A 27,941-nucleotide genomic window follows, 5' to 3' on the forward strand; every position below is an offset into this window, starting at 1 on the left:
TTCGCAAGCCACCAACAATTAGTTCACGAAGTTCTTCTCCATCTACTATCCGGACCGTAGCAGAAAATGGCGGCGAAACATGTTGCAATCCTGTAAGGAATGGCGTGACTATAGAGGTAGGATTATTAAAAATAATAATGTAAAAAAAAATATATATATATATATATATATATATATATATATATATATATATATATATATATATATATATATATAATAATAAAATAAAATAAAATAAAATAAAATACAATAAAATAAAATGTACACTGACGTGATATAACCATTTTTTTCTTTTTTGCATATTATTGAAGTTAATAGTGTGTTTCTAAAATTAATGAAAGCTACACGCTGACCCTGAACAAATATTTTACACCACTTGCCATAAAAATGATAAAAGACCATCCAGTGCTTTAACGCGGACTCTTTCAAATCCAGTGAACTTGACCGTTTTGAACAGGAATGAGAATTTCCAACTGAATAAATCCTTTTATGCTCAAATTTGAACTAGCGGACTGGGCTTTTGTCAGAAATGAATCAAGCATAGCACTATGGCCACTCACCACTAAGTCAGGGGTGGCCAAGTTTGGTCCCCGAGAGCCAATATCCAGCCTGTTTTCCATGTTTCTCTCCACAAACACACCTGATTCATGATTATGATCGTTATCGGGCTTCTGCAAAGATTGCTGATGAGCTGATCATTAGATTCAGCTGCGCAATATTTGTAAAATCAGTATAACAACAATAACACAATAATAATTATTATATTTAGCATCACTGCATTTATTTTTCATTTGTTTAAAAAAAAAATCCCTATAGGCTACATATAGACGTATTCAACATCTATGAAAAAAAAATTCCCATTTGTTCGGCGGGCTATTGGTTCATCAGCACTATTGTAAAACCATTGACAACATTCAATGGGTTTAACTATTTGATCATATTGTATTATAAAAATGTAGATGGATAATCCATTAGAGCGTTAATTACAGTCGTCACGTGAGCGCAAACCTATTGCTGTGACACATTTCTTAAGAAAGCAATAAAGACATATGGTATGTTTGTTGTTGTTTGAAGGGTTAATGTTGTCTCCTCAAGAGCGACTTCACCACCACGTGTATGTCTATAATTTACAGTGACATTTAACAGTGCAGCATAGAACGTGAATGTTTTGTTTCTACAAATAACATCTGCATAATTACTTTTTGTGACATTACCACCTTGAGCATTGTGCAAGAACTGTTGTTGTGTGAAACGTTGGCTGAATGACAATTCCACAGAAGTAGATGACGTTAACGCTTGGACTCTGCACGGAAGTATTGTAATATCACTTCACAATGACATCACGGGACTAGACGGAGTTGATTATTATGATTGGCCTCACGTGTGGGATTGGGACATACACGCCATGGTAGACAGGCAGCAGATCGCGTTCCTTGAAGACTCAAGACACCTGAGCAACTTCAACAAATGATGAATGTTCTCTAAGACTTTTAAGCCTAAACGTTGGCTAACTGCTTTAAGCATATCGACTAATGAGTCGTCAGAATTGAATGTACCATGATGAGACGGAAATGAGGGGACCAATCAGCAGCTAGGGGGCGTGACAAACCGGAAACTACTGATACCCCCCACTTTTTTTTTAATACCACAATTCGCACTTGATGGCAGGGAGATAAACATTTGTGATTGTGTAACAAGTCAAGTAAGAATTAAGGAAACATAACGGAAAATAACAGCAAGACAATTCCACAGTTCAAATGGTATTATAAGCTAATTACATTCAGTATTCTAAAATATATTACAATTCAAAACAATTAATTTGAGAAATCGTCATTTAGTCTGGTTGTAGTCCTTCAAAAGTGACAAAAAAAGAAAATTATAACTTCAGGTCAGTTTTAGGAACCTACTAATATGAAGTCAATTTTGCGGCAGATGGCAATGATGTGTTTTCTGAAGAAATAGTGCCAACGCTTACATTTACATGACTATCAAGAAGCATTAGTAGGGATGCAGCGATATCAAAATCTCACTGTACGATATCTTCACGCTATCTTAAAAAAAAAAAAGTGTGGAAACTTAAGTGCCAGCTAATGTCGGATAAATACACATACTGTATTTGAACACAAAATACACGATGCTCTATAATCATATATACAAGCAGGTATTTTTAAGTACGAAGAACAAAGAACATCAAGTATTTCAAATAAAAATACATAATAATATATATTGTGTCCATCCATTTTAAACAAGGAAAAACGAAAAAACTTGCACAAATATGTTAGGGGTCACATTTTAAAGGTCCACCAACTTGGCTTCTACAATCACAAAACTTGAAAACAAAAAGAAATAATACAACAAACATCTTTGTTAGCTTTCTGAGTCACTCACACAAAGTTGACAGCAGAAGGCAGTGTTTCCCCTCTCAGACCAGCCACAAATAAAAAGATTGATTACCGTTGCACGCCACGGCATTATTATAGCAATTTAAGAAACTACCGCGGCATTTACAATACTGCAACATCACAAACGTTTTAGTGATGGAATCTCAGTTTGTGGATAACTGACGTTACCACTGACATGAGCCCAAAATGGTGGCGGGTATGCACCATTTCCATGATCAGAGTTGAAATCAAATGTCAACATCAATTTGAGGCGTCAATGTTCCCCTCGCTGTCTACTGTAATTGTTTGTTTTGTTTTGTTTTTAAATACATTTTGTCTGATCGTATCTCATATGTTCTTTGGCCCCATCATTATCGTTTATTGTTCTATAAAATCTTAGTTTGTATCATAAAAATTTCGTTGAATGCCAAGAAAATGCCAGAAAATGGTGGTTGGATGTAAAGGGGCATTGTAAGTGTGCACGTGATACGTATGTGACGTCTGCCGCGCAAAGGGTCAAAGTTCGCAAGTTAAAAATTGTAATTTAATAAATCAAGCGTAAAAGCTTCCGTGTATTGATTAGATAGCGTATTGAGTCTGGTTGCGGAAGGTTTTTCCTCTCACCTTGCAGTATGAATGAGCAGAAGACTTTACAATCTAGATTTCCCTGGAAAAATGCTTTGTGTGTGCCACGTGACATATACAAACAATTGTGTCTTTAAAACCAGCTTGAAACAGCTGAAGCACTCAAATCTCAGCCAACTCCCCACAAGGCAACACCACTCTCATCTTACAAGTAAGTTGTCTCAAATACATTACAATGGGTGATGGGAGTGTAAACTTTCACCTTTAATGGATGTGCTTTCACAAAAATATGCCATTAACCATTCATAACTTACAGCCTTTTTAAGCAGAGTACAGTTTTCTTATCCCTTCTCTGGAATATTCTTGGCTTTGCTTGCTTCTGTGACTATACGAGCACCTGAGAAATGGACTCCTCTGCATAAAATGGCTACAAAATTGCAAAAATTATGAAAGTTTTTTCGCGTACACTTTTGCTGTGTCATATGAAATATAAACGTAACATAATTGTCCGATGTGCACACAGCTTGCCAAGTGTGGTCAGCATGTCGCCAAATGAAGATGTGGAGTGTGTGGTGTGTTTCCACGACTACTCTCGAAGTCATCGGGTCCCGCGCCTGCTACACTGCAGTCACACCTTCTGTGCTCCTTGTCTGGAGAATCTGGCCAACGTGGATAACGAGATCCAAACCATCTGCTGCCCCCTGTGCCGTGGGATCACCACCTTTCAAGCCGGCCTGCCGTTGCCCGAGGCATTGTGGGTAAACACCGAAATTTGGGATCAGATACCAGAGAAAGAGCAGAAGAAGAGGAACAAGGAGGAATCCGTGAAGATTTTGAACAAACAGCTCGTCAGGCCAGTATTGTAAGTCAAACACTTTTTTTTTTTTTTTTTAAATGTGTCACTTTTCATGTTAGTCTAAAAATCATTTTCTCCTTTTCTCATTAGCTCGGATTCAACTCATTTCAAGTCCACGCTGCATAAAGTGTTCAACTGTTTTGTGGTGGATGAGGGACATTCTTGGCCTTCTGAAGCTTTTTCTGTCATCTGACATTCATCTGGACCGATGCAACATCACATGTTGCTCCATCTGGACAAACATCCTATTCTTTGTATCAAAGTTGTGTGTGTGATTTGATCCAGTTGCTCATTCACATGGTTAAATTGTGATTTTATTTTTATGTATGCCAATTTATATTGTAAAGTACTTTTCACTCCCGCTGTGTGTATATATATATTTTTAAATTGTGTATTAAACTAAACAGAAGAACCAACTGGTCCATGTGCATGTAAAAAGCTTCTTTTTTTAATTTCTTTTTTTATTTTAAATTATTATTAGGGCCTACTTTATATTAACTGTTCAAATGTTGGTGAACTCATCAGTCATCACAAAAATAGTTCAAGTAATGCAAATGTCCGCAGTCAGATAACACAAACCAACGGAATTCCTTTTAAAGTTTTTACAGTCTTTAAATTTTACATTTAGAATTTAAGGGTAAGTACTGATTCTAGGCATGGGCTGATAGTCATTTCAACGTATTTTATGCAATTTAACTCATTCACTGCCATTGACGGTTATTAACGTCAAACATTTTCATTTGAACTATTTCTATTAGTTTAACATTTTTACACTTTTAACAAGAGTATGAAAACCTAGAATATTTTTTATACATTTAGAACAGATATAAAATTTGTGATTAATCGTGAGTTAACTAGTGAAGTCACGCGATTAATTACAAATTGTAATCGCCTGACGAGATGATTATTAAAAATTAGGGGCGTCAGGCGATAATTTTTTTTTATCATAATTAATCGCATGACTTCAATAGTTTACTCACAATTAATCACAAATTTTATATCTGTTCTAAATGTGCAATAAAAAAAAATCTAGGTTTTCATACTCTTGTAGAAAAAAATGTTAAATAGAAATAGTTTAAATGATTTGACGTTTACAACCGTCAATGGCAGTGAATGAGAGGGAAACTGCTATATTAGGATATATACGTGTTCTTTAAAATTGTCTTTATGTTTTTGTTTCTAGCAGAAATGTATGATAGTGATACCACTTTTTTTTCTCCAGACTGATATCAGTATGAGTACTTAACTCTTGAGTAGTCACTGATACCATTAGCACATAAAATTCTCCCCCAAAAAACAATAAAATAATTTTAAAGAAAGATCTACATATCCCAAAATAGCATTTTCCCTTAAAATTGCATGAAATTAATGGCAATTTTCTATTCTAGTTCCTGATCGTATCGGCCACAATCACGAGTAAAGATACCTTAAAATTAGGCTGAGATCAGTACTTGCCAGTACCTTATCAAAAGTATGAGAGGTATCGGTACTTGGTAACGTATCGGTGACTACTCAGGAGTTGAGTATCAAAACATCCCTAATTAAAATTATCTCATATATTTCTTACATGAGGAAGCACAGTTTAATAACACCAATAACAGAGTTAAAGTGAATTGTCATAATAAACCCAATACGTTTTATTACTATTTACATGGACCTGTTTATGAATATGCATTGCGGTAATAAAAACAAAAAAGTGATTTCCAGGGAAGTGATAAGGGAAACTCGATGGTAAATGTTCACCCACTTTGATTGTCTTAATGCTTGTTCTGGACAGCCCTATGAAAGGCAGTATTGGTTCAACTCACAGGTTACCTCAGGAAGTTGCATTACCAGCAAACGAATGATAGGACGAGACCCAGGTGTGTTTGTGGTAATTTTATTGCAAACAGTGATGGTGGATTATTGAGCAGAAACATTTCCCTGAATTAGTTCTACAGAGTAGCATCTTTAACTACTAGGATAAGGTCAAATTACAGTTAAATACTCAGACATTACAACACAAAACGATGCAAACACAACAGGGAAGGATCGACTAAAAAGCTTTTAGAACCCACAGTCACCAGAAGACTTCACTGCAGTCACCTGAAGGAAACCATCTCTCTTCTGCAACATTTTGGCTGGATTTTTTCTTTTGTTTTCACTCATTCACACAAGAGCTTCGTACACGACATGAAGTAATCAACCAAAAGATTATATGCCAATATTAGGCAGTCAATGGGTACTGCAGCAAGCGAGCGTCACCAGACTGTTTTTTTTCTTCTTTTTTTTTTTTAAATAAAAAACTGGCCTTACTTAAATCCACTAAGAGGTCCTACATAAGAGTGGCTAGCGGATGTTGCATTTAATAGGCGTGCCTAAGACAATCAGGATTGATTTGATCTTTTAAAGAGAAACGGGGGTAATTTCCTTTCAGAAACAATAAAACCAAAAAAAGCTTTCCATGTCATTTGTCAACATGGTGATCTCACTATTCTGGACTTCATAAATACATTCAGTTAAAAAGAAAAGCAAAAACAAAACAAAAAACTATTGCATGGTTCATCTGGCCTAAAACACTGTCACTACATAAACAAACGATCACATGTGCACTTAAATTATCATTGAGCCAACATCCCAATGGGCCACCTTTCGCAGCTTAAATCCCAACGCCATCATCTTCCCACCGTACACAGACAAAACTTAATTTAAACATAGCAAAAGACATTATTTGTGAGTAAACAGACGAGGGTCAAGTACAGTTATTGTTAGGTTAGCTAAAACACAAGATACTCGCTGGATTAGTGTCAAATCGTCCACTAGCACAGGAAGCTGGCCTAAAAGTGTCATCGTAGCTTGTGACAGGAGCAGAATCTCTCTTCACCCAAACAAACGACGACGTCTAATAGGAAGTGGATCAAATAAAAGGCGTCAGATTATATTTTCTAAGGGAAAATACATGAACAGGACAAGCCTTGTGATGAAAAGCAGCAATCGGATAAGTGACGGTCATCTCTTGGTGGTGCGATGAGAAATCAACAACCTTTATAGGTAGGGGTACTGCGTGAGGCGTCTGGGGCTCAGCTGGTAGGCGCTGTACGCCTCGGCCCGCGGCGTCACACTCACGTAAGGGGAGGCCGCGGCGAACTGCTGCTGGTAGACCGCCGGCAGGCCGTGCAGCAGGCTGCTGACCGACTCCTTGCGGCCGCTCGAGTCTCTCCGGGACGACGAGGACGAGGTGTACGTGGCTGCATAGGCGGAGGGGGAGTGCCCCGAGTGTCCGTGGCCTCCGTGCCCGGCGTGGCCGCGGCCCAGCAGCTGCTCCATGACCTGAGAGGCGGATGAGAGGGCGGTGGAGGCCGGGTAGGTGTACAGGCCCGGCCCGGCCGCCGAGACGGAGGCCAGCGCCGACACCTCGGGGAAGTTGTAATGTGGGGCCGCGGGGAAGGTCTGCTGCCGACGTAGCGATGCGTCACTGTGGGACGCCCCCGTACGCTCCTGAGATGAAGACACCAGCGGCTGGACCTGAACGGCACAGACAAAATATTTATGTCGCCGCTTTAATTGAAAATGGCAGTTGAAATGATTAGGACACAGTCAAAAAATAAGTCGGTGGTGGCATCACAACACTGCGTCGTAAGTCTTGCCACAATATGGCGCACGACCTGTAAAACAGAGATATTCTTTGGATTTTCTAGAGCCTGGCTATGTGTCCTGGAACACAAGAAGAGACCGGCTGGCTTGTCATAGACAAAAACATGCAACAGCCTCCCCCACTTGTTTCTAAGATGGTCTGTTGAAAAAAAATTATACTGCACTGAAAACATATCAGTGACATCATCCATGAATCCACTTTGACTCAAATGTCATCACATTATTGTAGACTACAAAAAATAAAAATAAGATCAAGCTTTAGTCTAAAAGTAATGCTGTATTTCCAAAACATACCCAGAAGGTTGCTGTCCCAGTATTATTATCGGCATTTACACTAAAAGATACAAAATTTATTTTGGACTTTTAGTTAAAACACCAAAATGATTTAAAAAAAAAAAAAAAAAAAAAGTCTAAGTTAAAGAAAATGAAAGATGTATTTTAACTAAAAAAGACAAAAAAAAAAAAAAGTGTTACATTATTTGTTCCCTATTGAACTTTAACAAAATGTTTCACAGGCACAATTAGTCATACAATGAGAATAAACCATTCAGATAAATGTATGGATGGATTACCATACAGTATATCTAGCTTGCCAAATTGCCCCGCAAATAGGATCGGGACCCGAGCACTTCTGCTAATACAGCCATCCAAAAGGTTGCCACAAGATGGCTGTAACGCACTTGCTAGGCATCAAGATGCCAGCAGATGGCGCCAAAGCAATATTTTCACATTAGACCAGCACACAACTATCCAAGTTAACAGCAGCAGATCCCGCGCATAGCCACGGTTCACTATTTACAAATTAGACCATTTGAGTTTTTGGTTCTTTCTGAAACAACTCAAAAGTAAGATTATATGGATTATTTTCATTACGTTTGGTCATTCGGTTGTATTCTTATCAGAATACAAAGCTTCATGTAAACCTGGCTAATTAATTACTCACACTTTTTTTTTTCTCTCTTTCCGTCAAGGTTGAGTCCAAATCCACCATAAATAGCAGGAAATTACTATAGGTGAATTTGTGAGTAAACTCTAATGTTAAAAAAAAGAAGCTTATGTGACAATATTTGCTGGCTCAACAACAGCGGGCTCACCTGGCTGAGGTTTAAGGGGCGTGACTGGCTGAGCATCAGTCCGTGTCGCTCCAGGCTCTCCCCCGAACTACTTGGCTGCTGATGAGACATTCTCTTGGGTTTCATGTAGTTCACTGGGGTTAAAAAAAAGAAGAAAAAAAAGAGTAATGTGCGTTAACTACTGCTTCTATCAATGCCAAAACAGCCCCCATGATGGACGGCTGAGGAATGAGTGCGCTTCTCACCAGTTTCTGGGCGGCTACGTGAAGTTGCTCCCCTCTCAGGCGCCTGAATTTTGACTGAAGGCGCCACCACTGCCAGAGATTTGGCCTGGCGAGAGGAAACGCTGCTGGTTGCGTTAAGTGTGCGGGGGCGCGGAGTCAGGGGGCTGGCAGTAGACGAGTCCGAGTCGTGCACGGTCACACAGCTGATAACATTTGTGCGCTGGCCCAATGCAACACTGTCAAACAAAAGAAATGGATTTAGTCCAACATCCACATTTTGCCAAGTAAACCATTTTTGTCACGCGGTTATCAGATGCTCACCTGGCAGGGTGAAACTTGCGCTCATCCTCTGTGTCGGTGTCGCTGTGGATCGTTATGATGCTGACCGCCGGGCTGGGGGTGTCAGAGATGACGATGGGCTGCGACAGAGTGGCCATGAGGCTGGACGATGTCACACTGTTTGTGTTGAGCAACGACGTGGTAGCGATATTCCTAAAGAGAAGCGTTGAAAAAAAAAAAAAAAAAAAACACTGAGCTCCTTCATGGCAAAAAAAACAAACAAAAAAAAACTACCAAACAGCAAATTGAGTTAATCAACTTGGAAACTGATCGCTTCAATGAAGGATAAGGAACATAACTGAAACTGATCACGTGGGATTTCTGTCCAAACGATAAGTAGTGTGGCTAAGTTATTAATAACTGTAAATTATTACTACCGGTACTTCTAACGGAGCCCTGAGCCATTTGGTGTGACGATAAATATCCGTAGCCATTAATCTTTCTTGGTCACTGACCTATTTCGGTTTTCTCCTCGCCTGGCTTTGACCTTCTTCCTCTCCGGTTGAGTTTTGGTTTGTGCTGTGCTCCTGTCAGGGTAATAATAATAAATAAATAAAACATTACTAATGAAAATGTGTTCATTTAAATTACATGCAACATTGACCATTGTAAAGAAAATTTCCTTGAAGAACCATAGAGAAAATTATTAAACAATCGATAGGGAAATGCATTTCTTTGTACAGGGTTCCTACATCTTAACCCTAAAGCCTGAACCATGAAATATGAGAGAAAATTCTGATTCTTTGTAAATAAGAGTATTTATTGGTCCTTTTGAAAAAACAAAACAAAAATATGTTTGTTTGTTTTTAAATTAAACTTCCACGTATAACTTTTGATTTGTGTCATATTTGACACATTCGGTCACAATACTTTCAATTTGTACATAACTGTCAAAAATATAATACACAGACATATCAAACATTAGGTATTGGCAAAAATCAGAAAGAACATTTCCCACTATTAATAAGTATCGGTCTTTCTCAATTGGGGCGATACTGCCCTCTAATGGATTATGCGTGCAATGCATGCATCAGATATATACGTCACGGTTTTAATGGGGGGGGGGGAGATTTTATTCATGAAATAGTGCTCAAAATGCCTTTTATTTAATATACATTTGGCTTTATAGGATTAACAAGTTGAAAAAAAATCCATTTGAAATGAACTTTTAAAGGGAAATCAACCCCAAAAATCTCTTTGCAATATGTTCTATCCAGCCCCAACACACGGGATTCTGATGAATTTTAAGCAGCAAAATCCAAACATTTGTATCCATCCACTTGCTTTAGACTGAAAATGATATCAAAGTTGCGCAAGGCTCAGATAATGACCAATCAAGACTTACCTGTTTTCTGAGTTCAGTCATGCGCAAACTGAGCCGTGACTGGATGTTACCTGAGCAACCGTGATGTCATTTTCAGTCAACAGCAAGTGGCAAAATGCAAAAAAATAAAAATAACTTACGGATTTTGCTGATTAATTCATCTATTCAATTATCTTTTCAAGAATGTTTATTTTGAGATTAACTGCAATCCATAAAATCCTATTCATAATGTGTTCACTTTTGAAAGATTGACATTTTGATGTCAATAAGGCATTTATAAAATTCATGGATTCAAAGCCTTTTAAGAGTAAGGCCCTGCAGAAATTGTAGTAGCTACTCAACTCAACTTGATTTAAAAAGCACTTTAAAACAACTATTGCTGCATACAGAATTAAAATTCATCGATAGTCGTGCAATAGAGGGGGGTTTAACAAAACACAAAATATGTATCAAACGTACATGAATAAATAAGTAAATACAATTAGTAACAAAAGAAGTAGGTAAACAAGTAAGAAAACAAATATAAATAAATTTAATTAAAAACTACATTCACGTTGCATATTTTCTGATAGCAGAAAACGCCTGCAAAACTAACCTGGGTCTCGAAGCTTAAGCTAGGGCGGGTAGATATGGCCTTAAAAGAAAATCTCCAATTTATTTTCCCAAAATTTTTTATTTCCAATTTTAATCGATTTTCCTCCTCTCCTTTTATTTCTTCTTTATTTTATTTCCCTTCTGGGATTGCTTGATCTTTCCTGATACCAAACACGATTTACAATCTCGCCCACCTGGCAAAGTCATAGATGTTTTATTGATGTTCATGACAATAATGACCATGCTCCCCTCTAATGTGCATGGGTGGCCTGCTATGCTGACATACCTCCAGTTGTGTCCCTGCTGGGCGTTGGCATCGGAGTGATGGGAGTCCCGCGGTGACTCTGCAATATTTGCCTGGTGAGCAGAGCTGTGGATGGCTACGCCCGGGACCTGCTGCCATGATGACGGGATGAGGATTTGTTGCGTTCCAGTGGGCCAGGCCTGCTGGGAGAAACAGCCCAGAGAGTCACGTTTGAATAACATCAGCGGATCAATAAAATAATTCCATGGCTAGAACAAGTCAGTCAAACTAGGCCATGCTGAGAAATAAATCCAAAGACTTCTGAAGGCAATAGAGCCAATCTCTGCTGCAGGCAAAGCACGAGATAAGCGAGCAACCTTTCCTAAGCCATTCCCTCATTTTTAGCACTGCCCTGCAACAAATCAACAAGAACAAAATCATGCAAAGCGCAAACACTGAAGCACTGGAAACAGACCAGGATGTGTACAACAAAAACAAAACAAATCATGGTGCCTGTTAAAGAAGAAACAGAAGTTAGTTGGGTTTTGTTAACTGATAACGGAATGTCTGCAGCATGCCATATGTTGAGGGGCTGAAATAGAAAGTGTCAGAGTGAAATTGTGGGGATTTGGGTGTGCACCATCCTGTGCTGAAACCAAAAAGGAGGACAGGATATGAGAAGCTGCAAGCAAAGCGCAGACCAACTCAGCAACACATGCGCTCCATGCCTAAGCACACCTATGGGGAAAGAATGTCAGAGTGTGGGAATGATGTGAGGAGAAAAAAGGAGGACGACGAAGAAGAGTCCTTTGAGGTAATGTGTTTAGTCAATGTATCTAAAATCACAAATAAAAATTGTCAGCAGGGGTATTAGGGCTGCAAGATCATCAGAGCACTTGACTCCATCAGCAATTTTCCTACAAATACGCTAAACTACAATACAAATAGAGTAGAATTTAGACAACAATATAAATAATTAGGAAGATTGAGATTCAATGTGTAATACAGAGACAGAGAGGAAAGCAAACAAATGAAAACAAAGCTGGACAGGAGAGAGACGAGGCCTTATTGGTAGCAAGAAAGTGCACGTTGTTCTTCGTGGTTCTTTACCAGCACTGTGGCTGTGTGCTCCAAGAGGGTGGGCCGACCCACCCCGGTACCTAGCCCGACTGGTAGAGAATACTGGGAAGCTATGCCTGATGAGGGTGGGTGCAGGGTGGCTACCATCAGGGGTGTACAGGAACCCTGGAGGACGTGAGGGCATAGGGGAAGGCAGTGTGAGAAAAGCAAATGTCCTTTGAGGCTTCCGTGTGATTTAGAGTGCAGATAAATCCAGCTGGACACACAAACAACTGCAATGTGCAAAAAAAAGAAAAGAAAAAAGGAAAAAAAAAGAAGTTTTTTTTAGCTGAAAACCAGATTGGTGACCAAATGAAGCTCAGGACTGGACACGCCTTAAGTCCTGTGGCAGTCACATCAGTCAGTTATGGAAATACAAAGTGTAATTAGTTGAAATGAAAATAAAATAATCATAGCCATATTTCTTCACACCATAATAATCTGTTAAAGTGCATTAAAAGAAACCACAATGCTTAAAACTTGGGGTTCATGAATGAAATGTAACCTTGGGAAATGTGGGTGACACATGACGACCAACTCCGGATGCAAGAAAGCAAACCAAGTTTTCTTAAATCAAACCACAAAACCTGCCATACCAGCACTTAAATGCCAGAAAACCACCCAACACAACTGAAAACAAACGAGAAAAGCTGACAGTCAAATACTGTGTGATTGATTCAGTAGCAGGATTAGCAGACATCAATCATGCAAACGCCCAGCAAATTCTTACCTGTGTGAGCATGCTGGGCTGGATCTGCAAGGACTGGGCAGGCTGGTTCTGAGGTACGATAGGAACCGAGTTATCCATCCTCACGGGGAAACTGGAGCTTTTGCTTGATGACTGCAGCCCTGGACATCATTTGCACATAATGATACTGATCAACATCTCACAGAACAATGTTTGATGCATAAGATAATGTGGAGGAATGCAGTTGTGTCCAGACTTATGAGTAACCCATTTTATGAGTTTTCCGACATATTAGCCGTTGTCTAAGGTTGTGAACAAAAATTTAATTTGTGAGGACTTCGAGGGCACTGCAGCAAACTTTATAGAAAGCAGTAGTTGGTGAGCAATTATTCGAAAAAGAGGCCATGTGCTTCAAGCTGTTTATTGCCACTCCTATGTAAAGTTACCTATCAATCTAAACTTTAAACAAAAACAAAAAAAGAATTGTGTTGTGTATTTCAACCAACCAAAATGTTGCCATGAATTTGTTAGTTTATGGCTAACACAATGGGAAATAATGAATGGGCTAGCACAACTAGCATAGTCAGGGGACCAGTGGACATTATCCACAACTCTGTGTGAATCTCTTATAGAGGTTTTTTCCCCCCCCGGGGCCAATACAGACAACTAGTCAAGGAGGCTGATAACCGATGTTCGGAGCTGAACATTTTCAGTAAAACGGAAACAAATATTGCTGTCAAATTTTTTAAAATTAAAAACCCAACTCATTACTTTGTGGAAATATCTCAAGGCATAACTTTTCAGATTGGCAAGCTGTTTGTTTGCTGCTTATTGTCTAAGATAAAATAAAAACTTCATCTTAGACAACAGACATCTTTGCTTGAAAATTTTAACAAAAAGTTCAGGGTCATCTTAAAAAGTTAAAGGAACGCAAACAAGTTACCCTAGATGCTTAGTCCTATAATTTTCTACAGTACCCCCCCAAACATTTCTAAATAACTGAACTGCTAAAAATGTCATATATTTGTCTTTAAAGGAACCCCGACTGTCATGACAAGTTTGCACTATATTATTTAGGAACACTACGGAGGCTTACCTTGCTTTCTTTATAGACATTTCACATTGCTCGGCAGAAAGCCTGCCGCCATTCTACGTCACTCCGCACTGAATGCGTTGCGACATAAATAACAATGGCAGCGTACATCCAAATAAAGTTTCTACAAAATGTATTAAACTGGAAATGATTTTTGAAAAATGAAATTCATAGTTGTGTTAGTAACAACCAAATAAATAATATAGAGCAAACTTGTCATGACAGTCGGGGTTCCTTTTAAAACCTGTTCATGTTTTTGTAGAGCGTTCCCGTGGTCAGCATCATCTCTGCATTGAAATAAACAGTTCCCTGATAACAGTTTTTAATTAATCTTTCAACAGCTGTCAGATTTCTAAAAAATGCAGATACCAATTTTTGTCAAAATGTCAAATATCGGCAACAATAATTGGCCCAGATGATAATCAGTCCATCCCTAATCTCTTACCTTGAATGGTGGAAGGTGGGCAAACAATCAGAGTCTGCTGGAAGGGTTCTGCCTGGCTACACAGCCCAGCAGGACGGGTTGGAATAGGAACGCTCTGTTGAGTCAGACCGGGAATGTTGATCGTCGCCTGCTGGTACAACGCCGGCTGATAATTTAGTAAAGGCACCGCTCCCCCTGCCGAAGGCACCTGTTGGAAATTCACTAGTTAATACATTTTGAGACTATTTAACATGCAAGAAGAGCGGGCGTTGTGCTAGCCTGGTTATGCTGGTTGAGTTGGCTACTGAAGGTAACAGTCAGGTTTCCTGCTGCAGCGCTGGGGACTGCATTGGTGGAGTAGAGGGATTTGTTGCTGTCATAGGTGCTCCGGCGCTTGCAGATCTCCATGTTCTGGAAGCACGACTTTACGCTGGGGGAGTAACATTTTATTTTCTTTGAGAACCTTTAAATAAAAAACTCACCATAAGGTTAAAAATATATATATATTTAAAAAATTACTGGTAGGTGCTGGGTGGGAAATTTTCAGAACCTTTACACTTCAGAATCCTTTCCATGGGCAGTTAAGATGGGGAATTTTTAAGATATTCCAAATTAGAGACTTTCCATGGAAATTAAGGGATTTAAATGACAATTGACGGTCATTTAATAAAAAAAATTATATTCAAGCTTCTTCTTTTTTTTTTTTTTTTTAAAGGAGACATTCATGCAAATAATACAATTCAACAGATGTATTTCAAAGCAGAACGCTATTGAGTTTTAAATATTTTACTGAAACAACCAAATAAAAAACAACTCATTTCATGACAACCCATTTAAAAACAACCAAAAATGCACCTTCCCAACCCAGGTCAAAAAAATACCAGCAAAGTTTCATTTAAAATGTTAAATGAAAAGAGCCTCTGCCCCTCTAGAAAAGTCCCATTCAACATGCAAAAAAACAAAAACAAAAGATTCTTCTCTCAAGCTTAATGTGCCTCTCTAATGGGCGGAACATTGGCAACTTAATTTGTAGTTCTGGAATTTTTAAGGTTATTTTCTGGTGGTTTTTAGCAAATTTTGGAAAGCCCACATTTAGGTCAAGTACACATAAATACAATCGGGCTGTTTTGTCCCAATTTTGCAACTTCCCAAACAAGGATGTCAAAGACCCAACCGACTATCTAATCTTATGTCTTAAAAGATTATCCTCGTGTCTGAGGTGTGTTAAAAGTGGATTTTTCATGATAATAGGGTCCAAACAAGTTGGGGCAGACAATCTTCAAAATATGTATATTTATGCTACTTGATCAATAACTGCTCTTGAACGCGCACAGAAGAAAACTCTTATTTCCAAATTTTGTGGGAAGAAAGCCATGTCATGTAGTTTTCACCCTTGTTTAAACATTGGGATGTTTTTTTTTTTCAAAAAAAAAATGAGTGAAAATAGCGAGGATAGATTCATTTGAGTAGGCGTGTTTTGTTCAAATCGATCACTCCAGTGAATAAAAACAAACTCCGACACATCGTATCCACTCAGAGCACGCCTTCACTGGCTATGCAGCAAATATCTTGTCCAGTTTCTGTCGCTGACGTGTACACAATGAAATTAGTTTGTATTGATTTTGGAGATGAAAAGGGGCGTTCCAGGGGCAATTATTTATTTACAAGCTGCTTCAAAACGGATTAATAGCATTGAAAACGAAAGGCAGCTTCATTTGCCTGAGTTTACCGTACTTGTCGGCACACTTACTGAGAGCTGTGTGGATAATCCATGAGGTGGCTCATTGTGACGAAAGGGTGACCCAGTGTCTTTGTAGGCGTGATCCTCTTGTCAGCATCGAGGCGGAGCATCCTCTTCAGGAGATCTATGAACTCTCGTCTGTCAGCTTTCTCAGCCAGCATGTCTGTCCCCTCCAAGTGAGATGAAAGGTTGACCTGGGAAAAAACATGTTTATAGCTCAATGTTCTATTCACTTAATGTAGACATAAGAGTTCTATGATAAGAGATTTAAAAAAACGAAAATTAAAAAAAAGGCACCTGCATCATGTCATCCAAACAGTTGAAGATATATTTCCTAGCTTCCTTGGATTTGATTCCCATTTCCATTTCGTGTTCTGATGGCGTCTGCAAAACAGACATGATCAAGTTGTTACTCAACTTTCAGAGCCCACACAACCATCTGAATGATTGATGTGGCTTTATTGACCTTAAGTCTCCAAAGTGGGTAGCTCGAGTCCGGCCCTCTGTTGAAAAAGCGGCTGGTTTTCGTGCCTGCACTGAGTAGGTACTCAGCTGGCAGGCCTTGGGTCTGAGAAATGTAACGGATCTGGGAAGAGATTTTTTTTTAAATTAAATTTGCGTGAAAAAAAAACAACTGAAAATGTACAGATTGCTTGTTAGTAATTTTTATTAGGTTAGTTTGAATTGTGGCACCGACCTGATCATATTCTGAGGCTCCAGGGTAGAGAGGCCAACCCAAGAAGAGCTCAGCAATCACACATCCCAGAGACCACATGTCAATCGCCTCACAGAACTGCAGACCTAAAATGATCTCAGGAGCCCTGGACAGCAAAGCGCAAGTTTAGAGACACGACGATGGTGACGTTACAAACTGAGGATGTGTGGACATGCAATACCTGTAGTAGCGAGACTGCAAATATGTTGAGCACACAGCCTTAGAAACGTGGCTTGCAGATCCAAAGTCGATGACCTTTACCCTGTACGGCTGCCTGAGAGGGTCCACCAGCATAATATTTTCAGGCTTGAGGTCAGCATGAATCAGTCCCAAGCTCTTAAGCTTCATCAGTGCTGTGGCCACCTAAACACATCAATATTAGTCTGGCTGAAAACTTTTTTCTAAATATAAAGAGGGTTTGACTGCAGGTATGCATACCTGTTGTAGGATGGGTCTAATGTGCCGAAGAGGCAGCGGGCTGAACTTGCTGTGCTTGAGAAAGTCATACAGGTTCTGTTCGAGCATCTCAAACACCAAGCAAGTATGACCCTTGTGCTGGAAGCACTCATAGGAACGCACAAAGTTGTACTCGTCTGCATTCTCTGCACTCAGCCTGTTCAGGATGCCCACCTGGGAATTTTTTTTTATAAAACAAGGGAAAAAAATCAGCTCAAAGAAAATGAGTATACTGGTTTAATTACAAATGACACACGATGAGATGTTACCTCAATTTGTCCCTGGCGAGCATATGAAGGATGGTTCTTTAGAATCTTAATTGCCACAATCTCATTGGTTCCCCTCTTCCAGCACTTGGCCACTTGTCCAAAGGTGCCCCTCCCCAAGAACTCCAACACTTCGTAGCTGCAGGACACCGAGCAGAGGATCTCGTGCTGCACGAGCTGATAGTCGCCTTCCCCATTGGAGCTACTGCTTTTGGTGGTTGGCGCCGAGTGAGGTATGGACTGGCCCGTGCCGCCGCCTCCTCCGCCGCCCGTACGGGTGGAGAACGTCGCGGCCGGCGCAGAGAGCTCCTCCAGAATTTGCACACTGCCACAACCGCTCCCACTGCCCTCATTGGTCTCCTCGATCTTTCTCTTCTGCCCATGCCGGTGCCCTCTCGTCTCCGAGGGCGCCTCGACATGAGCGTAGGAGGAGGACGTCGCATGCTCGTTGACACGCCGACTGGAACCCCGAGGAAGACTACCGGTGCTATCAGCGGCCCGAACCACCACTTGACCCCGAGATCCGGGCGCTGTTGGGGGGAAGACCAGGGACGGTGCAAAGGGTGGGACGGCCATGGCTGGGGTGAAGGTATACGCTGACTGGCCCGCTATGGAGTTGTACGCTTCAGTAGTGGACACATCCCAAACATTGTTCTCCACCTTCAGCTTTTTGACACGGCAAAAGGCACTGGAGGAGATGGAGGGAGGCGAGAAGACTTGCAGCTGTGAGGTCATAGCTGAGAAAGAGAGATCATGTTTTAAACAAAACATACATTTTTTTAATTATATTTTTGAATAAGAAAAATGGCATCAAGAAATAAAAAATAAAAAAAACTGCCATGTGATGGCTTGTATCTGGAAAAACTTGTTCGTTTGTAACCCTTAACTCAAGATTCCACAGTATTATACAATCAAATGAATGCCAAAGAGATATGATAACCTAATTTTGTTCCAAGAACAACCAATAAATCAAAAATAAGGCTAATATAGCAAAACTTTAAAACAGTCCCAATTTGGTAATTAGCAATTTGATACGATTATAAAAAAGAAAAAAAGAAAGCACAGGGGGCGCATGCTAACTCCACACAGGACAGCTGGAACCCAGATTCAAAGCCTAAATCAGAACTAGACTGTGAGGCAAGTGTGTACCAGTAAAACACCTCTCTACGGGACAGAATATGTACAACCAAAGCTTTGAAATCGGACAATCCAACACCACATTATGACCTTTCTTCCAACTATGTTTACACTCGTTGCAAAAGGGCGTTACTTCTAAATCCGAACATAATCTGTTCCATAAGATGCATAAGGCTACAATAGAACACAACGTGATAAAAACTTGTCGCTTTAAATAATCAACAACAATTGAAGATATGATAGTTTTACTATTTAAACAGAAATAGCCTAAGCAGTGGTTATTTTTGTTGTTAACGGCTCTGATTGGTTATTAGCCAGCCGGGAATCTGCTATTTTATCATGATTTACAGTATGTTGTGCGTGAATAGGCTATTTTAGCGTGGTGTGTAGGCTGCCAGTCACAAGGTACATGAAAATTGTTGAACTCGCGACTGGCTGCAAGAAATTGCAAAACCTCAAAAAATCTAATTAAATAAAAAATATAATATAAAAAGTTGCTGAGCTGTATTGGAACCTGTGAGGCGAAAGAATAAAGCAGCACCTTCGTCTACGAGCTGGTACATTTTCACCGGAGCAGAATTTGTACTTTTAGGCCCTGTCTGCACGTAGCCGGGTATTTTAAAAACGAATATTTCCCCCCTCCCCGTGTAGAAAAAAAAAAGGCTGTCCAAATTGCCCCGTTTGTTTAAAATAAAACAGCCACAAAAATGCACACAAACGGAAGTGCGTTTATAATATCATTTACATGCATGCCAAGCCTCTAGGCGGCAGTAGTTACACAAATCCTGCTTGTCTCCTGACTTAACTTCCAAATTACGTCACACAAGCACGCACTGTCAGCGCGAACGACTTTTCTTTTCTTTTTAATTAACCAAATATGTAAACACACAAAGAGTGAGTACATTATAAAGGAGCGTAAAGGATAAAAAACAAAATAAATACAAATACATTTAAAAAAAAAAGCTTCACTTCACTTCTTAAGTTTATTCATGCAACTTACAATAACAAAACATAGTGAAAGCTTTTAGGACTTTTTTTTGGGGGGGGGGGATCGTTTGGGTTTACTGTTCTGACACGTTCTCCTTCCACTAAACGTAAAAAGAAAACGACGACAACAAAAACCGTTTGGTGTCTGGAGCCAACGCCACAGAAACGAAGGCTTTAAAAAGCTAAAATCACCTGGCAGTGGATAAGCAGCACCCAGGCTTCGCTGAATCGCTGCAGCCAGCCCGAAGATGTGCTCTGTGCCCGGCATGCTCTTAAGCATTTTCCCCACTGGCACGGACCCCGTACCGCCTGGAGCGTTCTCCGGCCCGCGGAGCGAGCCCTAGCGCGTCGAGGCCCGGCTTGTCGCTGGAGCGTTCACCGGGTAAAAAATTAGCACTTTTCCGCTTCCATAGATGACTTGCAGTTGCATTTACCACACAATGCCTTCTGGAATAGAAACTAACGACTTGGACAACTCTGCTCACTCGGCAAGTACTTCGATCTCGTCCTACGTGGAGTCATGTGATTTTGCTTCAAACGAGCAGGTGAGCAGTACACCCGCTGTAAACTATGGCTTGAGTTGCTTGAGGTAGTGTGTGTGTGAGTGTGAGTGAGTGATGCGTGTAGAGCGATGACGTAAAACTCGGATTAGGAGAAAAACACAAATCTTCACTTTGGCCGGAGTTTTTTTTTTTTACCTTAATTTTAAATGAAAAAAAAAAAGAAAACCGGGGACTACAGGGCAAAACACATAAAAATTAACTCCCGTTTGCAAAAAACCCTGCTACGTAAGGGCCTTAGTTCTCACGCGATTCACGGCAAAATAACGCTAACCAGCCAGTTGCCGATCGGGTCAAAATAACCATTGCGAATCTGCGTGACATTAGAAGATGGCATAGGAGATAATGTCACATTCTGACAATCATCGACATTGTACTGTAGGCATTTTCTTTTCCACATGACTGCACATTATTACATGCATCAATGCACGACATCATGCACGTATGACATCCGACATACATACACTTTGCTGCAGACAGGCAATGTAAAACTACAGGATTGAATTGACGTAATGGAATGATAAAACCAGAATGGTAGCACTGATTAAAAAAACAAAAATTCAAACGTTGGTACTGTGTGGTTACGACACATTTACAGCGTCGGACGGTACAGAATGCACCGATTTTGCAGTCATTCTGGGCCCGATTTATAGCCCTACCACTATCACAAATGTCAAAGACTATAATCAGCACCAACTGTTTAACTGTCACTTGGTTGACCACAAGCGAATCTCAGTCGAGCCGTGTGGGGATTTTTGAGAATTGAGAGAAAATCATCAGTGCTCGTATACTGAACTCGTTAAGCTAACCGACTAGCTTAACATTAACTTCAGGGAGGAGACGTAAGGCGAAAGCTTTTAAATGCACCGAGGGGGAAAAAATACATAACTAAAATAGACTGCTACAGCAATCTGGAATGTTGTTTTGAAGGTTTGTGTTACATACCGAGTGATGTGTTCTCGCGCAGTCATAAAACGGCTTCGCCCAAAGCTCAAGTCCTCACTGCGGCGGTCCACTGACTGGAGCAGCTATGCGAGTAGCAGATGCTAACATGAGCTATCAGGCCTGCATTGTTTTCTCAGTCGAGGGTGCGCTTAACAGCCACGCAGAACGCTACTGCTCCGAGTTTACACGAGCAACAGCCGAACATCGCTTTATATAGTTGAATAAAAAATCTGCAATACTAAAATAAACACATCTGTCGTTTAAAATGCTGCCTGTTGCCTACGTTAAAACGCTCAGTCCTGAGGCACAAAATCCCATTTAGACCGGAAAAACCCCACGTCGTTATATCAGCTGCGATTTGACGTCATTTCCGGTGATTACCGTAATGTCGGTAGTTAAAATCAAGATCAGATAAATACTGACTAAACGCGCTATTAAGAGGAAACAAAAGACTGACAGATGATTTTTGGCCCACATAAAAATAATAATAAATGTTTTAAATGGTCACATTGCCATATATAATTCGGATGATCGTATTAAGTCGCAAGGACAAACGCATACATTTTATTTTACGGTAATACGAATTGACGTCATAAGCTTGCCAGTAATTTTCCTGTGGCCCTTCCACATCAGGGTGGGCTATTGCTCAAAACCTTAACATGCACTATGAAACATTTCTTACATCTAAAGGGGGGGGGATAAGCAAGTATACTCATTCAAAAGACTATGTTGATGAAATGGTGCATAATATTCATGTTGATAGTCATTTGTAAAATACATAAACGTATGCTTTTATTGTCAATCAACAACATATGTGAAACATACAGAGGACATAAAACAATAATACTGTACATTCATAACCAACACAATCTTCTCCATTCACTCACACTCTTGTTTGAAGCCCTTATAGATTAGATTGAGAGCCTGGAGATATTCTTTGAACATTCTGAATGAATCACTCAAATCAATCATATCAATTATCAATCTACATTAATGATTTCAAGAGACCTGAAAAAATTATCAATTTCAGTTAAAAAAATATATATATATTTTTAATAATAATAATAATGGAGTTGATTAATGATGATAAATATTAACGTTTATGGATCAGAAACTTTATTACAAGATATATAAAATTGATCATAGTACAGTACATGGGTTTTTGTTTTTTGTTTTGAAGAGAGTGAATCAAATGTAATCTAGTATGTATGTTATTTTGCGTGGTACAGTATATAATTCTCAAGTTATTTCCAAAAAGCTAATGGGACATGCTAACGAGTCACACTTTCAGGTTCAGTTTTATAAAGGAACACCTGTTATCAATAACACTAAATTAGTTAAGTGATTCTCAGGTTTTGTTTGTAATGAAGAATTTAAAAGGAACAAGGAACACTCTACTCAACTAATATTCATAAATTCAGCATTCCGGAAAAAATTACCATGTAGCATTATTATTCTAGCTTTGTAGATATTCTCTGATGTACATATTCTTTTTAGAATGTCAATAACATTTAATGTATATAAATTACTAACAGTCACTGGTTGCTCTTTTTTTTTGTAGCATTTCATTAATTGTGTGAGTGCAGTGTGAGAAGTGAAAGTGAACCATATTATTACATTTGTTTGACCGCTGCATCTTTTGTTAGCGTGGTCCTAAGAGGACTTTATAACTCAAATGGCCCCGATAACGGAAAACGTTTTCTCACCTGTAATGCAACATAAATCTTAAACAAATATCAGGCGAAGCCACATTAAAGTGCAAATTTTCTTTTTTTATTCTGATTTCATTTTACAGCAGAAATTATGTAAAGCATTCAGAGGACATTTTCCACATATAAGGGCAATATTCAAAACACTTTGCATGGCCTCAGCAACAAAATATTCTCTTAAAAACATCAACAGTTTTGTGATGCTTGTGCATGCAAACCCAAAAAGTAGAACATAGGAAGTCAAAGTCGGCTACAAAAGAAGAGGAATGACCGGCATGGAGAACACAACAGCAGGCAAGGTTGGAATAGAGCAGGAGGAGATGAGACAGAGGGAAGACGGGGGAGTGGACAGGTCTAAGCTTCAGCTTATCTATGAGGGTCTACCATTCTAGCATGCAATGTGGTGTTTGGGCACGCCGCCTCAGAGACAAGGCATAAAAGGTTATACAGGTACCATTCATTTTCCAGGCGCACCATTGGGAAACAGAGGCCATCTCCGCACATCTGCCAGAAACTGTCTCACTCATATCTTTTTTTCGTTTTTTGTTTAAACCAGTCAACATCCTCTCCATAAACACATAGTGATCTCTATGTTAGCCATTCTGTGCGCAAGGATATTGCGGTGTGTGTGTTTTGAGAATCTAAAAGGAGTTGTGGTGATATAGGAGAGTTTGTTTGAGAACACATTTGAGAGATCTTCCAAATATATAACACTAGACTTACTAGTGTTTCAATCAAGGTAACACATGGCTGCAACTTACAGCATTTTGAATTTTTTTTTTTTTGTATTTATCTTGTGCGTTTATGACTATTAGAAATCACTCAATACTTGTTTTTCTTTTCTTGTAGAAAAAAATGACACACGTTTACAGATTAGATCAAGCAAACAGATCACATTCACTGCCTCACAAAATGAGACCATATGCATGGGAGAGGGCCAGTCATGAAGCCCATTAGAAAATGAGAGGACTCTTAATTGATAAGACAAACAAACCGGAGTATCCCTAACGTATGGAATACACAAAGCTGTGTGTTAGCAATGAGTTAGTGACACTCCACATATCATCTCCCTGTTCTTCAACCCTGAGTAAAATCTAAGGGAGAGATTGACCTGTTCCCGAAGACATAAGCACAGAGAGAAAGACTGTGGCCTTCTTGTGTTTCTGACTGTTTGCACTTGTGTGTGTGTGTGTGAGAGAGAGTGCGAAACATGGGATGAGAGGAAAGAGAGAGAGCGAGAATGGGAACGAGTGTACAGGAGAGTCCTTTTGTCGTCTGTAAAACGGGTGCGTTCTTATAATGCTACAAGAGCATTTCCATGTGAACCTGTGCAGGGAAACACAAGCTCTAGTTCATGAAGACAATTCAGAGACTTCATGGTTCTAATACTGCACAATGCGCCCACGCAAGCGGGCAAAAATGATCATGAGCCAACCTCAAAATGAGTGCACGTAACTTGCGATAACTCGAATCAAGTCCAACACTGTTATCTTTTTTTAATTTTTTTTTAACACACCATTAAGAAGAAAGAAAAAGGAAACTGGCAGCCATTCGGAGAACATACAATATTTTTTCCTGATATGAACTTGCACTTTTCTGTTATTGATCAGGCACTTCCTAAACAGAGCTTTCCAGAGTGCGTAAGCACGTGTTAGATAACGGCAGTGACGATGACGAGAAAAAGGACCGAAATGATATGCCAGGAGTGGGAAGGAGACATTCTGTTTGACTGAATGGTGAGAATGGTTGAAAGTAAAGGTAGTATGTTGCTGAAGCACAACCACATTGTAAAGAATGTAGCACCCTCTTCTTGCCTTTTTTTTTTTTGGGTCAATGCATTCACGTTTAAATGAACTTTGTCAGCATCTTCATCACCATTATTTCAACAATTGCATCTTCAATGTCATCCTCTAGTCAAACTACTGTTGAGCTATTTACTATCTTGTCTACTGTTTATAGTCTGTGTGTTGCCTCTGTGCATCTTACTGATATCTTTTGGGTGTTGTTTTTTCCCCCCCAACAAAAAAAAGTATTAGGCAAAATAGCATTCATAATAATTGGCACTACTGGCAAAAAGTGTTTGATTTTTGCGAGCCAAGGAACAAAAGCACGACGTGTAAATGTTTCGTCTGAAAAATCATTGTTTCAGCTAACTTTGTTTTCCCACTTATTTAATTCTAACATTAGATTTTTCATTTGCATGCTTGAACAAAATGTTCTTTTCAGTAACACTTATACTGGATACTCTTAAAGTGAAGCCGTTAAAATCCTCTCACAGTCCATAGCCACTAACATGTTCATTTTGTTGTTTCTGCGTCTTAAATATCATGCACATTACTCAGTTTGTAATATCTACATTATGTACAAGCAATACAGCCGTCCTGTGTAGCCAGGTCTCTATGTTAAGTTCTCATTATGGGAGTAAAATAATTTATAATCTTAAATACAGTCCTCTTATGAAAAAGTTTCAGGGTCCTCGTATCCCCTTACCTCGTCAGTTTATATACAGGAATATGCAATAGTCCAAAATATGGATTTGATTGCCCGTATGGGCTAACATGGGGATCAATGCCCTGTATCGGGGAAGGTACTGGACCCGTGTCCTGTACAGAGCAAGCATAGAGACCTCTCAGAGTCAGGAAGAAGTCAAGGCAATGTTACTGTATGTTACTCTTTCCTCAAAACCACAGCTAGGATTTAGAGGGTCACGCAAAGAACAAACCAACAGAGACATTTAACCACCGCAACATGTCATATTTTAGCACACAAGGGGGGAAACCAGTCTCAAGCTTAACCACTCTTAAATAAATAATTAGACCCCTAAATAAATAAACTTTGTTGTTGTTGTTTTTTTTTTAAAAAAAGCACCCAAAATATGTCATTTGTCCTTACACAATTCACATTACGCAGGGCAAGGATAAGTCGATGAGAACAGTGAGACACAACTCCACATAGAAATACAAAAGAAACGACACGAAAGCAGTTTGGCAAGCATGCAGGAGCTCGCGGCTCAAACACATGCATTGAATTGAACGAACACAGACACCACGCGGGCGGGCAAAGCGCCGCCTCAGAGAACAAACTCCATACAAAGTCCATGTAACAAATTAAGACATCGTTAATTCACACACCCACCCCCGCCCTCACGGAAACAACGCTCCTCTTACATTCAAGTGGTTCCTCCCCTTTTGATCGGGTGACTGATTGGTAGGTTTGTAAGCGATGTGAAGTCAGACTGCTTGGTGATATTGTGATTATGCCGCGTTAACAGGATGCTTCGCCTCGAGAGGTCTTCGGCATGATGGGGAGGAGGAATAAGCAAAAAGAACCGAGAAAGAACTTGCATGCAAATGCAACAGAGATGTGAGTTTTTTGGTTTATGTTTTCTTATCCTTTCATGGATCAGTGTTTGGGTACAAAACGCAACGGGTTTTGCATGAGTTCGTTCGGCAAGTCTGAGATGCCTTTGGCGAGTGAGCGAGCTTGAAAAGCCTTTCACCACATCCGGTCGCCACCCGCCATCCGCTTCCTCCCGTTTGGAAACATACCCATGAAGAGTGCAAAGAATGCCATGAGGTTAATGCGATGGCCTCCCAGTGGAACTGCGGAGGAGGGTCAGTGCTGCGGACCGAGCCAGATCCCTGGGCTGGCCCGAGTAGTCCGTCTGTCTGAGCTGCCATGATGGACACCTATCCTGTCCTCCGTCTGGGAAGCTTCTTCCTCTTGAGAGAAGACAGGATAGAGGGCGAGCGAAAAAGGGAGAGGAGAGAATGGAAGGGGCAGGGAGGGGTAGAGTTTGGAGAGGAAAAAGAAAAAGAAAGGGAGGGGGCAGGGGGTGCTCACAGGCTTAGTGGGCTGTGGGTGGGGCCTGGCGGTGGGCTCTCAGGACCCCTGGCCTTTTTCTGCTCTCTGACCCTGGTGTAAAAACACACATCGGAAACACATTAGAGTTTGCTGTTGTGTTTGTGCATGTCTTCATGTCTGTTTCCATCTACAGCAGGGGTCACCAACGAAAATGGAAACACTAGCAGAGATTTACAGCGTTGCATATAGATATTATCATGAGAAATCATAACATGATTAGTGTATTAACGTAAATTAATTGGTCATTGTAACTACAGCCGGACATATATGGGTTATTTCTTTAGCTTGATGCTGATCCTGAATAAAATTCCGATAACCAATTAATCGGAAGATTAATTAACTCATTCACAGCCATTGACGGCTATAGACGTCAAAAATTCATTTGAACTATTTCTATTAGTTTACCATTTTTTTCCACTTCTGTAAACAAGAGTATAGAACCTAGAAAAAAATATTGTACATTTGGAACAGATACAAAATTTGTGATTAATCGTGAGTTAACTAGTGAACTAGCGATTAATTACGCAAAATTTTAATCGCCTGACTCCCCTAATTTTTAATAGTCTTTTTTTTAAGCAATTGTAATTATTTTTATTTTATTTTTAATAATCTTTTTTTTTTATAAAGAAAAGATTATTAAAATTTGGGGGCGTCAGGGGAGTAATTTTTTTAAAATCATAATTAATCGCATGCCTTCATTAGTTAACAAATCTGTTCTAAATTTTACAATAAACATTTTTTTCTAGGTTTTCATAGTCTTGTTAACAAAAGTGGGAAAAATGTTAAACTAATAGAAATAGTTCAAATGAATTTTTTGACGTCTATAGCCGTCAATGGCAGTGAATGAGTTAAAGGGGAAGTCAACCCAAAAGGTTTCTTTACTACAATATGTAGTATGTGCCGTCACTAGTCTAAATCCGGCATTCTGAATAATATTGTGTTTGTGCAATATGAATAAGTAGCAAAATCCACCCATTCTTATCC

General features: G+C 39.7%; 2 protein-coding genes and 1 pseudogene across 7 annotated transcripts in view; 1 reads left to right on the plus strand and 2 right to left on the minus strand.

Moving 5' to 3' along the window:
* Window positions 1-4,238, plus strand: LOC144056750 (uncharacterized). The gene is made up of 4 exons (XM_077573783.1): window positions 1-116; window positions 3,110-3,177; window positions 3,490-3,828; window positions 3,913-4,238. Exons 3-4 carry the CDS (start codon window positions 3,509-3,511, stop codon window positions 4,013-4,015), a joined length of 423 nt encoding a protein of 140 aa, XP_077429909.1. The 5' UTR covers window positions 1-116; window positions 3,110-3,177; window positions 3,490-3,508; the 3' UTR covers window positions 4,016-4,238.
* Window positions 4,239-5,685: 1,447 nt separating this feature from the next.
* hipk1b (homeodomain interacting protein kinase 1b) lies at window positions 5,686-21,715 on the minus strand. 5 transcript variants are annotated; one of them, XM_077573111.1, is made up of 18 exons: window positions 21,385-21,715; window positions 17,759-18,492; window positions 17,472-17,663; window positions 17,215-17,396; window positions 17,016-17,139; window positions 16,785-16,904; window positions 16,616-16,702; window positions 16,328-16,512; window positions 14,857-15,007; window positions 14,599-14,785; window positions 13,103-13,221; window positions 12,364-12,498; window positions 11,296-11,456; window positions 9,547-9,618; window positions 9,074-9,244; window positions 8,774-8,988; window positions 8,550-8,662; window positions 5,686-7,326 (listed from the first exon to the last, which is right to left on the minus strand). In XM_077573111.1, exons 2-18 carry the CDS (start codon window positions 18,488-18,490, stop codon window positions 6,847-6,849), a joined length of 3,426 nt encoding a protein of 1,141 aa, XP_077429237.1. In that variant the 5' UTR covers window positions 18,491-18,492; window positions 21,385-21,715; the 3' UTR covers window positions 5,686-6,846. The 5 variants fall into 5 exon arrangements, with proteins under 5 accessions (XP_077429237.1, XP_077429235.1, XP_077429234.1 ...); XM_077573109.1 differs by lacking the exon at window positions 21,385-21,715 and adding an exon at window positions 20,072-20,242 and having other exon boundaries at window positions 11,296-11,453; XM_077573108.1 differs by lacking the exon at window positions 21,385-21,715 and adding an exon at window positions 20,072-20,240.
* Window positions 21,716-23,135: 1,420 nt separating this feature from the next.
* The window catches only part of LOC144056351 (calmodulin-binding transcription activator 1-like), a 77,902-nt pseudogene continuing 73,096 nt past the window's right edge, over window positions 23,136-27,941 (minus strand). The window contains exon 21 of the transcript XR_013295041.1: window positions 23,136-27,008. The product of XR_013295041.1 is annotated as a calmodulin-binding transcription activator 1-like (transcript). The remainder of the gene's footprint in view (window positions 27,009-27,941) is intronic.

This window comes from Vanacampus margaritifer, chromosome 8 (assembly GCF_051991255.1).
Source record: "Vanacampus margaritifer isolate UIUO_Vmar chromosome 8, RoL_Vmar_1.0, whole genome shotgun sequence".
Classification (NCBI taxonomy): Eukaryota; Metazoa; Chordata; class Actinopteri; order Syngnathiformes; family Syngnathidae; genus Vanacampus; species Vanacampus margaritifer.